The 21017-nt window shown below is 43.9% G+C and overlaps 2 protein-coding genes across 5 annotated transcripts in view; one reads left to right on the forward strand and one right to left on the reverse strand.

Annotated features, from left to right (window-relative positions):
* The window catches only part of FANCD2 (FA complementation group D2), a 62266-nt gene extending 47955 nt beyond the window's left edge, over positions 1-14311 (forward strand). Inside the window, exons 33-44 of one of the 2 annotated variants that reach the window (XM_077751484.1) lie at positions 1034-1144; positions 1694-1821; positions 2908-3001; positions 4281-4403; positions 5080-5173; positions 5852-5923; positions 6625-6663; positions 7650-7724; positions 8508-8582; positions 9527-9673; positions 11483-11575; positions 13903-14311. In XM_077751484.1, the coding sequence (XP_077607610.1) occupies positions 1034-1144; positions 1694-1821; positions 2908-3001; positions 4281-4403; positions 5080-5173; positions 5852-5923; positions 6625-6663; positions 7650-7724; positions 8508-8582; positions 9527-9673; positions 11483-11575; positions 13903-13974 (1123 nt within the window). In that variant the 3' untranslated portion in view covers positions 13975-14311. The remainder of the gene's footprint in view (positions 1-1033; positions 1145-1693; positions 1822-2907; positions 3002-4280; positions 4404-5079; positions 5174-5851; positions 5924-6624; positions 6664-7649; positions 7725-8507; positions 8583-9526; positions 9674-11482; positions 11576-13902) is intronic. The other variant, XM_077751486.1, reaches the window with a different exon arrangement.
* Positions 14312-15079: 768 nt separating this feature from the next.
* Positions 15080-19886, reverse strand: FANCD2OS (FANCD2 opposite strand). Of its 3 annotated transcripts, XM_077751518.1 has the most exons (3): positions 19600-19885; positions 16985-17093; positions 15080-15912 (listed from the first exon to the last, which is right to left on the reverse strand). In XM_077751518.1, the coding sequence occupies exons 2-3, from the start codon at positions 17067-17069 to the stop codon at positions 15368-15370; spliced, it is 630 nt and encodes a 209-aa protein (XP_077607644.1). In that variant the 5' UTR covers positions 17070-17093; positions 19600-19885; the 3' UTR covers positions 15080-15367. The 3 variants fall into 3 exon arrangements, with proteins under 3 accessions (XP_077607644.1, XP_077607646.1, XP_077607645.1); XM_077751520.1 differs by lacking the exon at positions 16985-17093 and having other exon boundaries at positions 19839-19886; XM_077751519.1 differs by lacking the exon at positions 16985-17093.
* Between the last annotated feature and the right edge of the window lie 1131 nt (positions 19887-21017).

The raw sequence follows: 21017 nt of genomic DNA on the forward strand, positions 1-21017 counted from the left end.
AGTGAGGCTCGTGATTTTACCCCAGCTGGGACTCAAGCTCACCCAGTCAGGGCTCAAGCTCACCCAAAGGGCGGCTCATGCTCACCCCAAGTAGGGCTTAAGCTCACTCATGAACTGTGATATCATGACCTAAGCCAAAGTCAAATGCTTAATGACTTGAGCCACCCAGGCGCCCCAAGGAGTATGTTTTTTATTGAGCACTTCTATGGATTTGATACTGATATAACAATTGACAAAGTTATTCCTGGTTTTTCTGGGGAAGAAGGATGAGACTTCTCTAAAGTATAAGGAATGAAGGAGAGCTTTTCTTTTTTTCTTGAAACTAAAGGAAGGGGGCACCTGGGTGGCTCAGGCCATTGAGCCTCCAACTTCAGCTCATGTCATGATGGTGCATTTTGTGGATTTGAGCCCAGCGTTGAGCTCTGTGCTGACAGCTCAGAGCCTGGAGCCTGCTTCAGATTCTGTGGCTCCCTTTCTCTCTGCCCTTCCCCTGCTCATGCTCTGTCTCTCTTTCAAAAATAAACATTAAGGGTGACCCAGTGTCTGGGTGGGTCAGTCGGTTAACCGTCCGACTTCGGCTCAGGTCATGATCTCACGGTTTGTGGGTTTGAGACCCATGTCGGGCTCTGTGCTGACAGCTGGCTCAGAGCCTGGAGCCTGCTTCAGATTCTGTGTCTCCCTCTCTCTCTGATCCTCACCTGCTCACACTGTCTCTGTCTCAATCAGAAATAAATAAAACATTTAAAAAAATTTTTTTAAATAAACATTAAAAAAAGTTTTTAAAAAGGGAAAAAAAAAAAAACCTAGGAGCACTGTTGCCTCCTTAAGGAAAGACTGTTTTAGATGCACTTTAATTTGTAATGTGAGGCTCAGAGCTGTGACTGAATTGGGCGCCTGAGTACTTTCAGTGCTCTGGTTCCCCGTTTTCTTTGTTAATCTGTTGATGGTATAGCCTGGAAGCCAGGATCCTGAAATCTATCCAAGCAATCTTCCTAAAACTAAGCTCAACCGCCTTACCTTAAATTTCCCTTAGGAATGGATTTTTTCAGCCTCAGAATCTTCATTTACTGTACTCAGCCCTTGAAGTCCTTACTAACCGACTGAAGCAAAGAGAGCCTGACCAGGCCTTGGAGGAATTGCTCAGGTGGGTCAGACTACACATCACAGAGTGTTGTCTCAAGAAACTCCTAGAACAAGATTAGCAAGATATCTTGGAAATCACTCAGGTGCCTCCCAGTAGTTGTGAGAGAAATTGATTTTTTCATCTGCTTTTCCTCAGTTACATGAGCTTTCTCATGTTTGTATCCTGATAAGTCCTGAAATATTAGAAACTGTTGAATAATCCTACTAAACCTTTGTGCATCCTTCTTCTCATTGTGTTGTCCTAGGTCTTAAAGAACAAATAATTTGTCCAGGGTTGCTCATATAAACATGCCTAGACTCCTATTTGGGTTTCTTGGTGTATGTGACCCTTCAAGGCCAGCATTGCATCCACTGGGCTCTGTTCTGCCCTGGCCTTTCTTCGTACAAGGTTCCAGTTCCCTGTCAAGGTCTTGAAAGAATGTAGCCACAAAAGCACCTGAAAATGTTTAGACTATTAAATACATAAGTGGACTTGAACAACTAATAAATTTAGACATATCTGTAATATTTGTGGTGTCTTTTTTATTTTCTTTTCTTGTCTCTTTTACAGCCAGAGCTTCAATTACTTGCAGAATTTCTCTCACAGCATTCCCAGTTTCCAGTGTGCTCTTTATCTCATCAGACTTCTGATGGTCATTTTGGAGAAATCTACAGCTACTAAGAACAAAGAAAAAATTGGTGATGGGCCCAGATCATCATCTTCTTCTTCTTCTTTTTTTTTTTTTTTCATGAATAGGATTAATAATTCAAGCTTGTAAACTTAGGGCTTCCTAGGAACTTGTACAAGTTGTACATTTTACATGCACATCTGCCCGATAACTGTGGATGTGCCCTCTTGCTATATCAAGGACACTTACTCAGAAGGAGCTATGATTGATCTCTGCTGACATTGCTTACTCTGAATTTGATTAGTTCAGTTGGCTAGGTAATTTGCTTGGCCTCTGTTTATTCAGGTCTTTTTTTTTTTTTTTTTTTTGGTAAATTATCTAAGGTATTTGGCAAAAAGAGATACAAGGTAAATAAAATGGGTGGGAGAAGGAGGGCAAATCAAGATTAAGTGTAAAGAAAAGCTGGACCCCATTCCTGATCTTTTCTTAAGCTATCTTTTCTCACAGCTCTTAGAATTCATCTCGTTGATTTATACACCCTAATAGGCAGCACAGACAGAAAGCAAGAAGAAAATGCAAAACAAGTCTTCTGTTGCTTCCTGTTAATTAAAAGGGAAGCGTTTGGTGTGAATCTGAGGTGGCCATGGCTTATTGCTGCCCAGGAGGAACAAGATTGGTTTTCCTACCGCCCAGCAGTGTGTCTATTCAGTTGGTGTTTTGTGTGGCAGGACAGGGTGAGAGTGTGGGTCTTAGGTTTATTTCTGGTGGAAGGACCAGTGGGACAGGAACCCACGACAGCTCGTTTCACATTGTCTGTTAGACTAGGAACTTCATAGTCCATATTTAAAAAATAATCCTTTGGGGGCACCTGTGTGGCCCAGTTGGTTAAGTGTATGACTGGCTTATGTCACCATCTCACGGTTCATAAGTTTGCGCCCTGCATGTCCGCATAGAGCCTGCTTTGGATCCTCTGTCCCCCTCTCTCTGCCCCTCCTCCCACTCACAACCTTTCTCTCTCTCTCTCAAAAGTAAATTAAAGAATAATATAATCCTTTTGATCATTAATCAACCCCCCCCCCAAAAAAAAAAAGGCTGGAAAACAAGAGCGTGGTCAGTTTTCCATGCTTGAAACGCGTTTGTCTTGTTTCTCCAACAGCTTCATTGGCCAAACGGTTCCTCTGTCGGGTATGGCCACGTGCGGAGAAAGAGAAGAGCAGCATCTCTACTGACCAGCTCCATACTTTACTCAGGTGAGAGTCTCGGTTTCTTTCATGAGCCAAATAGTCCATTTTGTCACTGTTGGGATCTCTTTGGCCTGGTCAAAGACTGAGAAATTACTGTGGTTAGGGGCAACTTGGAAACCAGGAGGTTTGAAACTAACAAAAGGTGGATTGAAACTAATGTGATGTCTTGTGTTGATTATACCTGAACAGGAAATTAAATTATCAGAATTTGGAATATGTGGATTGTAAGATTGTCTAGTGTTTTTGATACTGTGAACTAGTTCCTTATTAAATCAGAGAGGAGGGGGTGGAGGGGCCTGTGGTTGTGTTTGCCTCGTTAGCCAGAGTTGTGTGACTTTTTTTTTTAAGTTTATTTATTTATTTTGAGAGAGAGAGAGCACGCACAAGCAGGAGAGAGAGAGAGAGCGCACAAGCAGGAGAAAGACAGAGAGAGGGAACCCCAAACAGGCTGTGCACTGGATGCAGGGCTCAGTCTCATGAACCCTGTGAGATCAGGACCTGAGCTACAGTCAAGAGTTCGACACTTAACTGACTGAGCCACCCAGGCGTCCCCAGAGTTATATCATTATTTATTGCCTGCTACATCCAAGACTCATCCGTTACTTCCTAAGTATCTAACTTTATTTCCAATTGGAACATCATTTGCTTTACCTCCTGACAATTACCTGGAATTTTGATTTTATTAAGAATAAATGAGGGGCAAAAGTTAGCAGTGGAACTCCCCTATGACCCAGCAATGGCACTGCTAGGAATTTACCCAAGGGATCCAGGAGTGCTGATGCATAGGGGCACATGGACNTGCCTCATGTCAGGCTCTGTGCTGATAGCTCTGACCCTGGAGCCTGCTTCAGATTCTCTGTCTCCCTCGCTCTCTGCCCCTCCCCCAATCATACTCTGTCTCTCTCTCTCAAAAATAAACATTTAAAAAATTTTAAAAAAATTTTTAATGTTTTTATTTATTTCTGAGAGAGAGAGAGACAGTGTGAGCAGGGGAGGGTCAGAGAGAGAGGGAGATACAGAATCCGAAGCAGGCTCCAGGCTCTGAGCTAGCTGTCAGCACAGAGCCTGACGCGGGGCTCAAACCCATGAACCGTGAGATTATAATCTGAGCTGAAGTCAGACGCTTAACCGACTGAGCCACCCAGGCTCCCCCCGAAAAAAATTGTTCAAAAGAATAAATGCTAGTAGTTAGTTTAAAGATAAATACTTGGTAATATCGCAAGAAGGGAATCTTGATTTAGGAATTCTGTAACATGTATTCATATTCCTGTGGCTCTCAATGCAGCATCTACCTGGAGCATACAGACAGTGTTCTGAAGGCCATAGAGGAGATTGCTGGGGTTGGTGTCCCAGAACTGATCAATTCTCCTAAAGATGGATCTTCCTCCACATTTCCCACCCTAACCAGGTAAGGGAGTTCTCCTCTCCAGTTCTTCCCTAAGTTAGAATCACACTGTCCAACATATGTGGTTTCCAAATAACTACCTTACCCTTTATCTAGTTGTGTTATAGATGCTAGGTACAGTAATTCATTCAATACATAAAATGTATACTGTGCCTTCTTTCCAAGGGGTTCTCAGCCCTGAATGAATTTTCCGTAGAGTCTTCAAAGACACTAAAAAGTCAAGAAAGTTAGTACTTTCATCCTTTACAAGTGAGTATCTGATCATGTGTACATCTCCATGGGTTTTTGTCTCATACGAAGTTTATAAAACACTTTCGCATTCTCTGTCATTTAATCCTTTCGGTGATTCTGTGAGTAGGTATCATTATCCCTGTTGTACTGATGAGGAAAATGAGTGTTAGAGAGGGGAACTTAACTCAGACTTACACAGGCTTAAAGTATGGAACTAGGAATTTCAACTCAGATCTTCTTACCACTACCTCATGGCTCTTTCCAGGCCACTACACCATCTTCCTTCATAGATTTAATTCCGTTGTCTCACAGGCCATCGTCTTGGACTCCTTTTTTAATCCTTTCAAACCCCCCCCCCCCCCCCCCCNTTGGCTCCTTGGCTTCTTCCTGGGAAGTTCTGTCTAACCAGTCATCCATGTGTGGGTGTGCGTCTTTTCTCCTCTTTTAGGCACACATTTGTCATTTTCTTCCGTGTGATGATGGCTGAACTAGAGAAGACAGTGAAAAGTCTTCAGGCTGGCACAGCAGCAGACTCGCACCAGGTGGGTCAGGTACTCGCAGCACAAGAGGTAGACCTGGTTACTAGGAAGCTGCTGTGTCTTCTATTTCTTGGATCCAGGTTTTCTTCTAAGCTGCTTCCTTTGAGTTACAGAGACCCAGGATTCTTTTTCAAAGAGCTCTTGGTTTAATTTCCTTCCCTTCATTTTGAGGGAGAATTGGATTCTATATTCCTTGGCTGCTGTCCAGGGGAAGGCTCAGGCTGCTCCATGAGCCATAGCCCTGGAAAAAATGTCTTTGGCCCCATGTCTGGCAGCTTGCTGCTTGTGAGCTGCCATGAGGTGAGCAGGCCTGTTTAAGATGCTGTGGTGCTGGGCCTTGGCAGTCCCGTAACCAGAACTGAGCTAGACTGTGGAGAGCATCAGTATCAGAGAAGCCACAGGGGTCTGAACACCAGCAGGTGTGTTGCGGAGGCTTTTTCCTATTTAGAAGTTCCTGAAGAGGAGTCTTCTTTTTAGAAACTGTCTCTGAGGTACCTTAGTGTTATATAGATGCGGGGCTCAGAACCATCTTGTGGGTACACTGGTAACATCCCTGAGAGAGTAACTGGCGTAAATTAATCCCTGAATAGCTTTGTAATCCGAGACCCATATATTAGTGGGAATACAAGAGTAGAAGTACTTGGCTGGTTCAGAAGTGCCTATATATTTGATTACCCCCAGATTCATGAAGAGAAGCTCCTCTACTGGAACATGGCTGTTCGAGACTTCAGTATCCTCATCAACTTAATAAAGGTGAGTGTGAAGGCTCCTCGACCCACCTCAACAGCTAACTACAGAAACCAGCAAGGGTCCTGACTTCTAAAATGGGCCTTCCTGTTCCTTTCCCCACCCTTCCTAGGGGGCCGGTTCTTCCCTGTCTTCTTCCCTTATCCCTCTACCCATCCTGGGTAATCCCTTCTTCTCTCCCTAAGCAATGTCGTTTTCCTTCTCTTCCTTCCTCCTTCCCTGTCTGTGCCACAATACTGCTAACCAGATCTTACCTTGTCCTGGGTCCTCTGGGATCTGAGTACATTCCCACTGTCTCCCTTTTCCAGTCCTGAATGCCTTCTTTATATGCCCTCAGACACAGTGTGTGCTCTCACCCACTCCATGATTTTGCTGGGGTGTTCTCCCCGCTCAGGGTGTCATTCTCTCTCCTTTCTGCCTCAATCCATCCTTCTTCAGACTTCGTTCGCACCAAGGTTTGGACCTCTACAGCGCCATCTTAATATCCTGAGTTAGAGTAAATTTCTTACTCTTCTTTGCTTCCCTCTTCCTTTTTTTGAATTTCACTGATGGTGGTTACTTTATTTCTGTTTTGTAATGAACTGTTGACATGCCTTCTTCATTTTAGAATTCTCTTCCACACCCAGAGCTGTGATTTGCACAACAGGGAAGAGGCTGGGGGTGCTCAAAGGAGCAGACCTCAGCTTTCGTTTCTTTTGTGTCTCCAGGTGTTTGATAGTCGTCCTGTTCTGCATGTATGTTTGAAGGTGAGCAAATAACCTGGCCCTCATTAGTATGTATTCTTCCTGTGGATCTCTCTAGAGATGGCCTCAGCTGAAAGGAGTTGCTTCATACTTTGTCCATTAGCCAGAATTTTCAGCATCTGTGCTAACAGGTAGTAGTTTAGGAAGACAATATGTTTTCCCATACTAGTTGGGTGACTAGAGAAGCTAATTTTGCTATGAGTTTGAAAACTTTTGGTTTGAGTCTTAGAACTAGCAGGAGTGGCTTCAGGGTGGCTGACATTAAGAGCAAAAGTCACTGCTGCCATTCCTTCCCAGGCAACAGAGACGGAGGATGAGTGGGTGATTCCTCTTCTTAAAGCCCATGGCTGGTCTCATGGATGTGGAAGCTGGTATCCTGGTAACCAGTGAACTCCTCTCCCAAAGGGAGAGCGCAGATTAGCCCTAGATTTGATGAGAGGAGCTAGGGAATGTTCTGAGGAGATTGTGTCTTTCCCTCTCCTGATGGTTCCTTCCAAGAGAATAGCACCTTATTCTTGTTATCTTCTAGTCCCTCTCTTCCTCTTTACTCACTCTGCACTGCTTCCAGTGTGGGAGATGGGCGAGTAGGGAGAGTGGTTTATCTGATTATTAAATTTGGCAGTTGGTTATGTGCTTCCTCAGCTCTATACCTGTTTCCGTTTGGGTGCAAGTGGTCCTTAGGAAGATGGGGTCCCCCTCTGTGTTCTGTGCTCTCATTCTTACACGGATCAAGGCTTCTGCCCATGGTCTCTGTCTAGGGTAGGTCAGTCTGCCTAACTCTGAGGCTTAGCTAGCAGGCCCGTTTAGCTTTTGAATTAAACTTATATTCTCCAAATTAACTTTTTGGATTCCTTCCCATTTATTTTTTATGTACAAAAATAAGAAAATAAAGCCCCTGGGCTGAGTGATGCTATGCTATGTCAGGCAGGGGCCATTGAGATGAAAGACCTCAGTAGAGGTCATCACCAGGTGTCTCTTCTCTTCTTCAGTATGGACGTCTCTTTGTGGAAGCATTTCTGAAGCAGTGTATGCCACTCCTAGACTTCAGTTTTAGAAAACACCGGGTAAGAACCGAGAACACAGAGGAAAGATGTGCTCTGGACAGTTACTCAGAAGATACGTCCATGGTGACTCCTGGGCTGGGGGGATGGGGGCGGTCCCCTTTCCAGGACCCAGAGCACTGTTCTGGGGCTCCTGCGGTCCACTTCCGCTATCACCAAGATGCCCGTATTGGATGGAATATTCCAAAGTAGGCTAAACTCAGACCCACTCTGATTTAAACCCCCATTTCTACTTTTACTCCAAATCTGGGGGTAGTTGTTTCTCTCAGCTTGATTTTATTTTGTTGCTGCACTCCCAGCACCTCATGTATCAGGATGTCATTTGCATATTTCTTGGCACTTCTCTAGGTCTCCCCTCAGGAATAATAATAATAATAATAATAATAACAGTAATAGTAATAAACGGCTCACTGTGTTAGAAGCTTTTTGCTGTTGTAACAGATAGTCTGTAGTGGTTTTTTTTTGGCCGAGTGAGATCCAGGGTTAGAGTAGTGAAATAAGGATAGAAACAAAAGATGATTTCTTACACGTATTTAGCGAGTTTGCAAGATACTCTCACAGTATTTGGTTGATTCCTCCTAACCTGGAGAGAGAAGGGGGAGGGCAGCTAGTTAGTCCTCACTTTGAGGGCCAAATTGAGATGATTACCAATACAAGGCTGGGACCTGCGGGTTTGTCCTCTCTGGAGCCCTTGATTGCATCTAACATGAAATGAGAGCAAAAAAAAGAAAAAAAATGAAATAAGAGAATTTAAATTGGCATTTGTGAATTTTGTTGGTTATGTAGGAAGATGTTCTGAGCTTACTGGAAACCTTCCAGTTGAATACGAGGCTGCTTCATCATCTGTGTGGGCATTCTAAGGTAAGAGGGGAAAGCAAGCCATTGCATCATCCTGCCTGTTGGCTTAATCTCAGTGCAGTCAGGAGATCCATGGGCTCCAGTTCCTTCATCCTTTTTTACCCTTCTTGAGTCTTGATTTTTGAGACTGTGTCTGTCTAGAGATAGTTTCATTCATAATGGTCAGAGCCTTAGCTGCTAATTGCAATTGGGCAGTCACGTAGAGGGCAGTTTCTGCATCCGAAGTTTGACTCAAACTCCATAGCACTGTTTCCTGTAGAAGCTTCTTTTTGGTGAGAGAGAGAGAATGTTGGTGGATGTGTTGCTGCTATGAAGTGCTCTGGGTGGGAGGAATATTATGTAAGGGATGATTCTCCGCTAGAGACAAGAGGTGGTTCTAAAAGCAGCCATCTTGAGAGCTTCGCAGCTCTACTGACTTGTCAAAGAACACATCTGTCTCTCGTGAGAACATTTTACCATTAGAGGATTTTTCCACCTGAGGCCTACAGTTGGACCATTGTCACTTTTTGTCTGAAGGCACACGGAACCTTAGAGCTCTGTAGTCACAGGCAAACCAAATAATTTTTCAATCCAGTTCCTATGCTCATCTCCCCCCTTGGTTCTAACCTTAGAAGGCGCTGAACAGTGGAGTTGTAAGGGATACTCTGTAGTTTGATGTCAGTGTAATACATACTCAAGAATATTTGAGGTAAATTCATTGATAATTGGTGACTAAGAGGTTAAGAAGAACCTAAGGTGTCAGTGGTAGGTCTTCTAGGCTCTTCTGGCTTGAAGGAAAGCTGCCGTTCTCTTTTGGATAGTTTGCCACACCCTGTCCTCGGCCTGTACTGGGAGGACTTGTGCTGTTAGTCAGTGCTCGAGATGTCGGGAGTGCGCAGGTTTCTGTGTAGCAACGTGAGCGCATGCTGATCGGTCCAGGTGAGTTGGATGCATTTGTTTCTATTCAGATTCACCAGGACATGAAGCTCACCAAACACGTGCCTTTGCTCAAAAAGACCCTGGAGCTGTTAGTTTGCAGAGTGAAAGCCATGCTCATCTTCAACAATTGCAGGGAGGCTTTCTGGCTGGGCAACCTCAAAAACCGGGACTTGCAGGTAAGCCTAGGGGCCTGCCAGTGATCATCTACTCCCGCCTTGGTGAGAGCATCAGAAGGTATGTCAAGGAGGTCAACTGAGCCCTGGTCTCTCAATAAGACTGTTTTTCTTTTAAACCTGTGGCCGTTTTGCTCTTAAAGTTAGGGTGCATTGCTTCTGGTCTTAGTATGGGCTCCACCCCTCATCGTAGCCAGCAGAGGCACCAAAACATGCCACTGATAGTAACAGGGCTCAGAGATAGAAGAGCCAGATCAGTAAAACCTCCCTCCTCACGCAGAGTGGGCTCCTGTAAGTCCTACTGGTGGTAGATTCACCACATTTTTTATATGGACAAAGTTTTTAAAAAATCATTTTGAGTTTTTTCTTTTTGTTTTGTTTAAGTTTATTTATTTTTGAGAGAGACAGAGACAGAGTGTGAGTGGGGGGAGGGTCAGAGAGAGAGGGAGACACAAAATCTGAAGGAGGCTCCAGGCTCCAAGCTGTCAGCACAGAGCCCAACGTGGGAGTTGAACTTACAAGCTGCGAGATCATGACCTGAGCTGAAGTCAGACGCTTAACCTAATGAGCCACCCAGGCACCCCTTGGGTTTTTTTCTAACCAGTCTGTCTTATTCCTGAAATTATTCTCTGCCTGTTTTTAACAAATTGACATTTCTAAGGTCTTTCAGCTGTCTGACTGAGAGAGAGAGAGAGAGAATGTGAGCAGGGAAGAGGCAGAGGGAGAGGGAGACACAGAATCTGAAGCAGGCTCCAGGCTCTGAGCTGTCAGCACAGAGCCACCCAAGCACCCCAGCAATTTCTATATAGGGTACAAGTCCTTCTCATTCATGTTTACAGTAGCTGAGGGTTTTATAATCTTATATATGAAAAGACTAGCACCCCAGAGAATTAGTTTCCTTGAAGTTTATTTTTGTTTATTTTGAGAGAGAGATAAAGAACAGGCAGGGGAAGGGCAGAGCGAGAAGGAAACAGAACCCCTAACAAGCTCCACTCTGACAGTGGAGAACCCAATACAGGGCTCAAAGTAAGTAACCATGAGATCATGACTGGAGCCGAGTCATTACAGACTTCAGAGTCAGACACTTAATTGACTGAGCCACGCAGGTGCCTCTTCCACAATACTATTAAACAAAATACTATAATAAAACAATACTGTGGGGCGCCTGGGTGGCTCATTTGGTTAAGCGTCTGACTTCAGCTCAGGTCATGATCTTGTGGTTCGTGAGTTCAAGCTCCGCCTCAGCCTCTGTGGTGACAGCTCAGAGCCTGGAGCCTGCTTCAGATTCTGTGTCTCCTTCTCTCTCTGCCCTTCCCCTGCTCACACTCTGTCTCTCAAAAATAAACATTAAAAAAGAAAACAATACTATAGTTTCCATGAGAACGGTAAATCTCAGAGGTTAAGTAACTTACCTAAAGTCATTTAGCAGTAAGTGAGAGGTGCCAGGATTTGAGTCAGCTTCTGCGTGGCCATTTGTAGTTGGTGTGTTGGTGGTCATATACCTTAAGGTATTTGGGAAATTTTAGAATGATACTCAACACTAACTGAGTCACATCCTGGCCTTGTAAAATCTATTATGATACTAGAATACAATGGACTTTTTATAAAACTGTATTATATTGGAGCCACATTTATCTCAGAAAGTGTGATTTTTACTTCTCTAGATGCTAGATTCACAGATTGGTGTCTGTGTTTAACCATGTTTGAAGGGCTAGAATATCTTCTGTTGTCTGCAAACTAAGCCTTTCTCCCCTTGAGCCCCCAAATATGTTTATTATAACCCACCATGTGTCTTGGCCCGTCCGCATTTAGGGTGAAGAGATACTGTCCCAGACTTCCCAGGAGAGCACAGCCGAGGAGAGTGAGGAGAATATGCCATCCCAGGCCTCCAAGAGCAAAACAGAGGTATCTCTGCATAAGGCCCCGGAATGTGCAGTTGACTTGCATTTTGTTGATTATTGAGTCACTGGAAAGTACAGAACTTGCTTTTTTTTTTTTTTTCCTTAATCTTAAATCCTTGTGAGTTTGAAATACTTTTTTTTTTTTTTTTTTTTTTTAAGTTTTTAAATTTATTTTTAGAAAAAGAGAGAGCATGAGCAGGGGGGAGAGAGAGAATCCCAAGCAGGTTCTGTGCTCTCAGTGCAGAGCCCAGTGTGAGTCTTAAACTCACGAACTGTGAGATGTGACCTGAGCCAAAGAAGTGTTGGATGCTTGGGGCGCCTGGGTGGCTTAGTCGGTTAAGCGTCCGACNTTTAATGTTTATTTTTGTAAGCGAGTGTGCATGTGTGAGCAGGGGAGACCTGAGGATCTGAAGCAGCACAGAGCCCAATGCGGGGCTCAAACTCACGAATTGCAGGATCATGACATGAGCCGAAGTCAGATGCTTAACTGACTGAGCCACTCAATCACCCCAATGTTTATTTATTTTAGAGAGAGAGAGAAAGAGCGAGCATGCAGGCTCAACACTTACTGCTCAATGTGGGGCTTGTTCTAACAATCATGAGAAAGATCTGAGCTGAAATCAAGAGTTGGATGCTTAACTGAGCCACCCAAGTGCCCCTATGGGGGGTTGTTTGTTTGTTTTTTATTTTAGAAATCTCTACACCCAACGTGGGGCTCGAACTTATGACCCTGAAATCAAGAGTCGCAACTCTCTGACCGAGCCAGCCAGGCACCCCTCCCTGCTTACATTTATAATCAAAGACTTCTGTGCCCTTCTCCTTTCCCTCCAGAAAAGCTTCTGTTTTTATATGAATTTTGTGGGGGCCAAAAGACTATCTCAAGTTATGGCATATGTTATGGAGTTGAAAAAACCGTTTTAGAGAGGAGAAAAGAAGCATTCAGGTGTTCTCTGAGTGTTGAGAAGAAAGAGTTAAACCATTTAAATATGTTGTGTGAATATACAAAATATATATGAACGCATTTGGTGAAAGCTAAAGGACAGAATCAAAGGCTGCAAACACTAAGGACTACAGTAAGGGTAGGGGTCCTTTTTCTTTTCTGGGCTATTATGGATACTTTCAGGATTTTACAGAAAGCTGAAGAAAAATGTATATTTTTATTAAATTTTGTTACAGTTCAGGTGGGTTATGGACACCAAGAAGTTCCGATTTAAGAACCCTTGCTGTAAAGCCTCTCCATAATGGAATATGAGGCTGAGAAAGATCATTTAATACGAAAAATGTTTTTATTACATGGTCCTCTGTTGTATTTGTACCTCTACCTTGTTCTCATAAAAAATTTTTGAAGCAGACAGTGTCTTACTACTTTGGTACTTTTCTCCTAAGCAAGACTCCCAGATTAGAGCTGTAGACCAAAGATTTTTAAAAATTTTTTAATGTTTATTTATTTTTGAGAAAGAGAGAGAAAGAGAGACAGGGTTTGAGCAGGGGCAGGGCAGCGAAAGAGGGAGGCACAGAATCCAGAGCAGGCTCCAGGCTCCAGGCTCTGAGCTGTCAGCACAGAGCCCGACGCGGGGCTTGAACTCACAAACTGTGAGATCATGTCCTGAGCAGAAGTCAGATGCTTAACTGACTGAGCCACTTAAGCACCTCTACTGACCAAAGAATTTTATGCTGAATTCCTGTTGAGATACATCAGAATTATTTTTTTCATTAAAATTTTTTTTTCTTTTTTTTTTTTTTTAATGTTTTTTATTTATTTCTGAGAGAGAGACAGACANTTTTTTTTTGAAAGAGAGACACAGAGTGCAACCAGGGGAAGGACAGAGAGAGTGAGACACAGAAACTGACGGAGGCTCCAGGCTCTGAGCTGTCAGCACAGAGCTCGATGTAAGACTCAAACCCACGAACCGTGAGATGATGACCTGAGCCAAAGACGAACGCTCAACCAACTGAGGCCGTCCAGGAGCCCCCACACTAGAATTTTTAAGTTAGCAAACATTTCATTCGACATTGAGTGCCTATTTGGTTCTATGTTACACACATGCAGTAGAGGTGGAGGACCATGGCTTATGTAAAAATCATGTGAATTTGGTTTCGTTGCGGAATGTCATAGGTTGCTATCACAGTGGCCTCCCTCCATGGTCTTGACTTAAGAGGTCATGATAGAAGAATAATGGGAACGCCTCAATTCCTTCTTCAGATGAATGGTTTAACACCCGTCATTGGTTTTAACAATGATACACTACAGTTGTAAATGCTATGGGAGCAGTATTGTAATTCAGAGTTACTCAGATGACCTAAAACATCTAATTATCCTTTGCCTCGTAGGATGGTGAAGATGAAGTAAGTGATGGAGAAAAGGAGCAAGATAGTGATGAGAGTGAGGATGACTCCGATTAGCCCACAGAGAGACTGCTGCCCCTTCCCCGTCTTTGCTAGCCTCTTCCCGGTTTGTGTCTAGGGTTTGAAATCTGTCTGCCCTCCTTCCTGGAAGCATCCTATTTTGTCCCTGGGGTGGTGGGCTTTACTGAGTCAGCTTAGTTGTGAATTTCATAGGTTGTCTCTCAGCATCGAAGACTGTGGCTCCTCTAGCATTACTCACTGGTCTTGGGCAAACGTGGCCGTGCTGTGCTGCAGAATAGTCACGATTCTGGGCTTTGGGAGCTAGTTTTGAAACTCTTAGAATTGAAGATTGTACTGGTTTTACAAATAAATTCTGTTTTCAGTTTTGCCTGAACTACCTCGTTCCTCTTTCTGAACTTCCTTCATAAGTCAGGGATTACATGGAATTCAGTTGGGGTTTATGCGGAGAAATAATGGAAATTCTACCAATTAAAATCGTATGTTTCCTATTCTAAGGACCATCTTTACTTGAGAAGATCTTTGTGACATTTTTGGAGGAGTGACAAATTTCTGTACAATTCCCCAAAGAAAGTCAAAAGGAAAATTCTGGCTGCTTTTGTAAAGCTTTCTGGTCATCCTGTAGATAAAAGACAAAGAGGGAAAAGGCACCCATCAAACTCATGTTGACTTTGTATATGTGTTTATTTTATTTCCACATTATTCTGAGTTATACCTATAATCTAGTTACAATAATGCTACAAAATTACTTGTAGTTTATTAGAAATAGAATAGTAGAACAACAGCTAAAATGGGGGGCTGTCTTGTGTTCGTCCAGAAAGCCCAGTTTCATTGCTGTTTCCAAGTTCTTTCTTGCCAGGCTATAAATATTTATTTAATATTTGTTAATACTTCTACTCACTTTGGTACTCTCCAGTGGCTTTAAGATGTGGTTGGTTAGGGGTTTTTGTTGTTCATTTGGTGGGGGAGGTGGTTTTATTTTTTATTTGTTTTTTAATCCTTGAGCCATCTATAGCTTTTTGACCCCTTCATCCTCATGTACATGGAAATCCATAATCTCCTTCTTTGACACCCCTTTGTTTCCCCAACTCATGTTCGGGGAACATGATGTGGTCTTAGATGTTTAAGTGAGTTCACACTAGGCTCATTGGTTTATATGGTTTAATGGTTCTTTATCACACGTACATGTCAATGCTAGTTTGACTCTCTGTTAAATGTTGTTCAACTTTACAATGGAAATGTTCTCCCTTGCTCTGGTCACTGGCCTTCTTTGGAGGGGGAAAGGAGAAAAGGGATTCCTGAATTGTCACTGCTTAACAGAAGAGCAAGATGGCCTGGGGGATGTCAGTTTCCTTTACAGGGACAGGTTTCTGTAAGCTTCAGACACATAGCGAAGGGCACGGTGTGAGGAACAGGAATCAGATGGGACTTCTTACTTGGAGTGCTGTAAGGCAAAGGTGCACTTCTTGTATGTTGCGTACAGTAAGAGGATAGAGCGCAGCATCTGTTTGCACATGGTCACTGTCATCTGAATCTGAGGTTCCTTAAGTCCAGTGGGCCACTGGTGCTCCCGGCTGATGATTTTGCAAAAGGCTGATTTGTCTGAAACTCTGAAGGTTCCAGTCCATTTTGGTGGCTGAGCTGTGATGACCCTGCCAAACACGGAATCCACTCCACTGAGGCGGACAGGCTGGGGCTTCCTGACCAGCCCTTTCTTGTTGTTCATGGCTTGGAGCTCTGATGTGTGGCAGGGTAACTTGGGACTCGCCCCAGGCTCCGGGAATGGGCTGTCTAGAACTAGAGTGACCTCTTGAAAGCACAGCTGCACTTCAAGGTCAGAAGGGGTATGTGGGAAGCAGGGGGAAGCCCTAAAAGGGTGCTTTGAAGAAGGTGTAGGTGTTGTGTGCCGCAGCCATTGGAAGCTCTCGTCCAGTGGGGTCCACGGTGACCAGAGCTGGTATCCTGCCATTGACAGTCCTAAAGAAGAGGAATCAGAACATGGAATTTCCCTAGCATGGTTTTGGTGAGGGCATGGCTGTTTAAATTCACATTTATTTGTTTCATTATTGACTGTAACTTAATTCTGTAGTCCTCATTAACAGACTCCAATAGATGCCAGGGGACTAGTAATTCTATAAAGCACAGTAGTGGATGGTCTCAAGTATTGAATCTGGCAACTGCTTTGTGTACTAAAACCTTATGAAGTCTTATCACAAGCCTCTGTAGGTAGGTTTTCACCTATTTTACAGGTGAGGAAATGGATTTGTCCAAAGCAGAATACCCCGGTCCACCATTATAACTGCTAAAGACAGAATCTACACCTCTGAAGTGGCAGAGGCTGCAGGCACTTCATGATGAGACATTATTTGTGGTCAGAAGCTCAGAAACTCCTGTCTTACCAGATATTTGTGACTCTAAATCCCATACACTTTATTTATACCGGTGTTTCTCAAAGTACGTCCTGGCAGTAGCAGCTTTGCTAGTACATCTAGAAATGTAGGGATGAGCATTCTTGGGCCCTGCCTCAGACCCATAGAATTAGAAACTGGGGGTGGGGCCTTGCAATCTACATTTAAACAAACCTTCTAGAATATTCAGTGCACTTAGTATTTGAGAACTTCCGATGCTGTCCCTTTTTAGGAACTTAGGTTTTCAGTTATGGAGACCGCCTCCTCTTGGCCCTAAAAACCTGTTTTCTGACATAAAAGAACAGCTCTCTCAGAGCCCTGGCTACTTAAGTACCACCTCAGAGGAGTTACACCAGGCTAGAAGGAAAGAAAGTTTCCAAAGGACAATCTTTAAATAAATTTTTAAACATTTTTCTGATTCTTCTAGGTGTGTTTTATTTTTGACTTCGGTTTGTTATGGGAGACCCTGGGGTTAAGATTGTGATTTTCCCCCCTTAAAGGAAAAGGAAAGGGCTGGGAGGATGTTGCTAACTCAAAATTTATTCAAGCAGAATTTGGATTTTCCATCGTTCTCTCTTCTAAAATTGCCAGTATATTAAAGTCTTTACTGAATTAAGAAGCTAACATTTTTGAGCACCTACCTATTGTTTTAAGGGGCATAGCAGTTCCCTTTTCTTTCCAGTCAAGTGTATTTCTCTGCCCCTTCTCTCTTCTCCCACAGAACATAACAGCAGCGGATCTGATCCTATCCTATCCAGTAATTGCCCACAAAATGTGAAAAGTTGACTCCTCCACCATAGTTTGTAAGACAGTAAAGTTCATTTTTAAAAAAGAGTTGTCGGTTACATCAAAAACTATAAAATATCCAGGAATAAACCTAACCAAAGAGGTAAAAGACCTGTATGCTGAAAACTATAGAAAGCTTATGAAGGAAACTGAAGACACAAAGAAATGGAAATAATGGATTGGAAGAACAAATGTGAAAATGTCAATACTACCCAAAGCAATCTACACATTCGATGCAATCCCAGTCAAAACAGCACCAGCCTTCTCACAGAGCAAGAACAAACAGTCCTCAAATCTGTATGTAACCACAAGAGATCCCAAATAGCCAAAGTAATGTTGAAAAAGAAAACCAAAGCTGGAGGCATCACAATCCCAGGCTTTAACCTGTATTACAAAACTGTAATCATCAAGACAGTATGGTATTGGCGCAAAAACAGATCAATGAAATAGAAGAGAAAATCAAGAAATGGACCCACAAATATATGGCCAACTAATCTTCAACAAAGCAGGAAAGAGTATCCAATGGAAAAAAAGTGTAGCAAATGGGACTGGGAGAACTGGACCACTTTCTTACACCATACACAAAAATAAAATCAAAATGGATGAAAGACCTAAAGGTGCAACAGGAAACCGTCAAAATTCTATCGGAGAGAACAGTCACCTCTTTGACCTCGGCTGCAGCAACTTCCTGATGTGTCTCTGATGGCAAGGGAAATAAAAGCAAAAATGAACTATTGGGACTTCATCAAGAGAAAAAGCTGCTGCGCAGCAAAGGAAATAAAACTAAAAGCCAACTGATGGAATAAAAGATCTTTGCAAATGACATCGGATAAAGGGTTAGTATCAAAAACTACAAAGAACTTATCAAATTCAACACGTGAAAAACAATCCAGTGGAAAAACTGGGCAGAAGACATGAATGGACACATTTCCAAAGAAGACATCCGGATGGCCAACATGAAAAAATGCTCAACATCACTCATCATCAGGGAAATACAAATCAAAACCACACTGAGATATCATCTCACACTGGTCAGAGTGGCTAAAATTAACTCACGAAACAACAGATGCTGGTGAGGATGTGGGGAAAGGGGGAACCCTCTTACACTGTTCGTTGCAATGCAAACTGGTGCAGCCACTCCGGAAAAGTGTGGAGGTTCCTCAAAAGATTAAAAATAGAGTTATCCTGTGACCCAGCTATTACACTACTAGGAATGTATCCAAAGGATACCAAAATGCTGATTCAAAGAGGCATATGCACCCCAATGTTTATAACAGCACTTTCAACTATTGGATATATATACACATGCGTATATACACCTACATGCAACGGAATACTACTTGGCAATGAAAAAATGAAGTCTTACCATTTGTGACAATGTGGATGGAGCTGGAGGGTATTATGCTAAGCAAATGGAGTCAGAGAAAGATATCCCCAAATGCCACTCATATGTGGAATTTGAGAAACAACAGAAGATCATAAGGGAAAGGAGGGAAAAATAAAACAGAAGGAGGCAAATCATAAGAGACTCAAATATAGAGAACAAACTGAGGGTTGTTGGGGGTGGGGAAAATGAGTGATGGGCACTTGATGGAATGAGCACTTGCTGTTACGTGTAAATGATGAGTCACTGGATTCTACTCCTGAAACCAAGACTATACCATGTTAACTTGAGAAGAAATAGAAAGTAAATAAATAAATAAATAAATAAAACCATTAGGACCTCTTTTTGGAGGAAAAAATAAAACCAAAAGGCGGGGCATTTGAATTATAACAAAAGAGTTATTGGTGACATTTCAAATCAGAAAACCTGTCCCTGACAGTGCTTAGGATAAAGGAGGTTTGTTTGTTGATTTCCTTCAACTGTTAGATTTGTCCTTTGTACATTCCTTCACATACTGTGTTCAAATATCTGGACTGCCTCAGGATGAGAAATTGGCACCGAAGTGGTGGTTATCTATTACAAACATCCTATGAAAGTCTTCTGATGCTTGATATCCTCACCCAGTGAGAGTACATCGAAGATCAGGGCTGCACTGGTACAGCACCATGTCAAGGTGGGATGTGGAGGGTGTTAACTCCTCAGCATATGACCAAAAAAGAAAGATTACTTAATCCCAGGATCTTTTTCCTGACTCCTTCACTCCTAAGAGCAGATAGGGCTGGAGGTAAAAGGCTTTCTCAGATGTCCCGCCTTAAGTACTGGGCAGACCCAACCTTGGATGAGAGGGGCCTTCTGAACCGGGTCTTCACGCCACTTGCACACAAGGTATAAATCCAGACGATTCACCCCTCCACTCCCACCACCCGAAATCACAGTCATCCACTCCAGTAGAGGTTCAGCCTTGGAAGTCTGTTTAAACTGCTTTAATAGCTCCCAGATAGGGAACACCTTGTACTCCTGGCCAGAAAGTCTTCCCCTTCACACGCTCCTCCCGTTCCAAGGAACCAGGTCCCTCGATTTCCCCACCTGGGAAAGGGGAAGTAAGCGTCCAGGTGCAGCTGAGGTCCTCGTGAACTGTGAGCTGCGATCCCGATCCGGAGAGGCTGAAGCTGCCCAGAGTGGGGAGGCTCTCCCCCTCCCAGCGGGAAGAAGGGGCTTGTCCCCTGTGGGTCCCTAACTGGGGGTGGGGACCAGACGGCTCTGGCCGAGGCGGAGGTGGCGGTGGGAGCCCAGGCCCGGTCCCACCATCCGGGCCAGGGGCTCACCTGCTGAATTCCGCGAGCCGCACACTCCAGAGTGGAGGCCGCTGTTCCCGGGCCGCATCTCTTTTCCGCCGGGCGCCTGGCAACCGCCTTTGTGACCCAGTGCTTCGCAGAAAGCCCGAGCCGCCGCGGGGGTGGGGGCTGGAGGAGCCCGGCTTGGGGGTGTGTCCGGGCTAGACTCTCCACCTCCACCTGCTTGGAACCCTTTGTCCAAGACTCCGCCTCCAGGAGTGCGGGTTCGTATCCTGTCTTTTCCATTCCCCCTCCTCCTCCCCACCCCGCTACACCTGTGTGCTTTTGAGGTCGTCACTTCAAAAAAGGTGTGGTCAGGAACCTGCATAGAAGTCCCAGGACTTGTAGTTAGTAGTTAGTATTGACTTAGTCTTCACTCTTTTTTTTTTTTTTTTGAGTTTATTTTGAATGGGGCAGAGGGAGAGAGAGAGAACACGCACGTGCATGCGAGTGGGAAAGGGGCAGAGAGGTGGGTGGAGAGAGAGAGAGAGAGGAGAGAGAGGGAGAGAGGGAGAATGCCAAGCAGGCTCTGGTTTGTAATTGCACAGCCCAACTCAGGACTCCGTCTTGGGAATCCTGAGATCATGACCTGAGCCCAGATCAAGAGTGGGATGTTCAACTGACTGAGTCACCCAGGAGCCCCAGTCTTTGCTCTTTAAACTGTGCTCAGGGGTATTCAGGCTGAAAGCTTTTATTGCTGCATTGGAGTGGTCCCAGCACAAGGAGACCGTCTTTATAAGTGCTCACCGCTCATAAACAAGAAGACAGGTACATGTCTTCCCTTGACTTGCTAACCAAAAATCTTTTTTCTGCCTTCTATTAACTCCCCAAAAAGGCAACACTATCCTCTTCTCACAGAGCTGAAGAACTGACCGTTTCACCAAAGTGAAAGAGTGATTTGACAACTTTGTAAGTGTCACTGCAAACAATTTCCCTGGAAGGCTGGGGGGGAGGAGAGGTCTACCCGATTGATTCCTATATCCTCCCCAGTGCCTGGCAGTATGAAGTACTTGTGGTGAGAATTAAATTAATGGTCCTTCCTGCCCTTATGTTACCCAGAAATTGCCCTTATACTTTTCCACCTATAGAGCACAGCACAAATAAGAACTGTCACCTTTTATCTGGCTCTTTGGCTGAAGCTGAACAGGAGAGGTGGGCGGCATTGGGGTG

Source organism: Crocuta crocuta, unplaced genomic scaffold (genome assembly GCF_008692635.1).
Source record: "Crocuta crocuta isolate KB4526 unplaced genomic scaffold, BGI_CrCroc_1.0 scaffold69, whole genome shotgun sequence".
Lineage (NCBI taxonomy): Eukaryota > Metazoa > Chordata > Mammalia > Carnivora > Hyaenidae > Crocuta > Crocuta crocuta.

Coding starts and splice junctions, on each gene's coding strand:
- FANCD2OS (XM_077751518.1), bottom strand. CDS start 17,069: ATGTTCTGTGGGAGAAGAGAGAAGGGGCAGAGAAATACACTTGACTGG. Junction 15,913..16,984: donor TATGCCCCTTAAAACAATAG/GTAGGTGCTCAA, acceptor CCTCTTCTTTAG/GACTGTCAATGGCAGGATAC.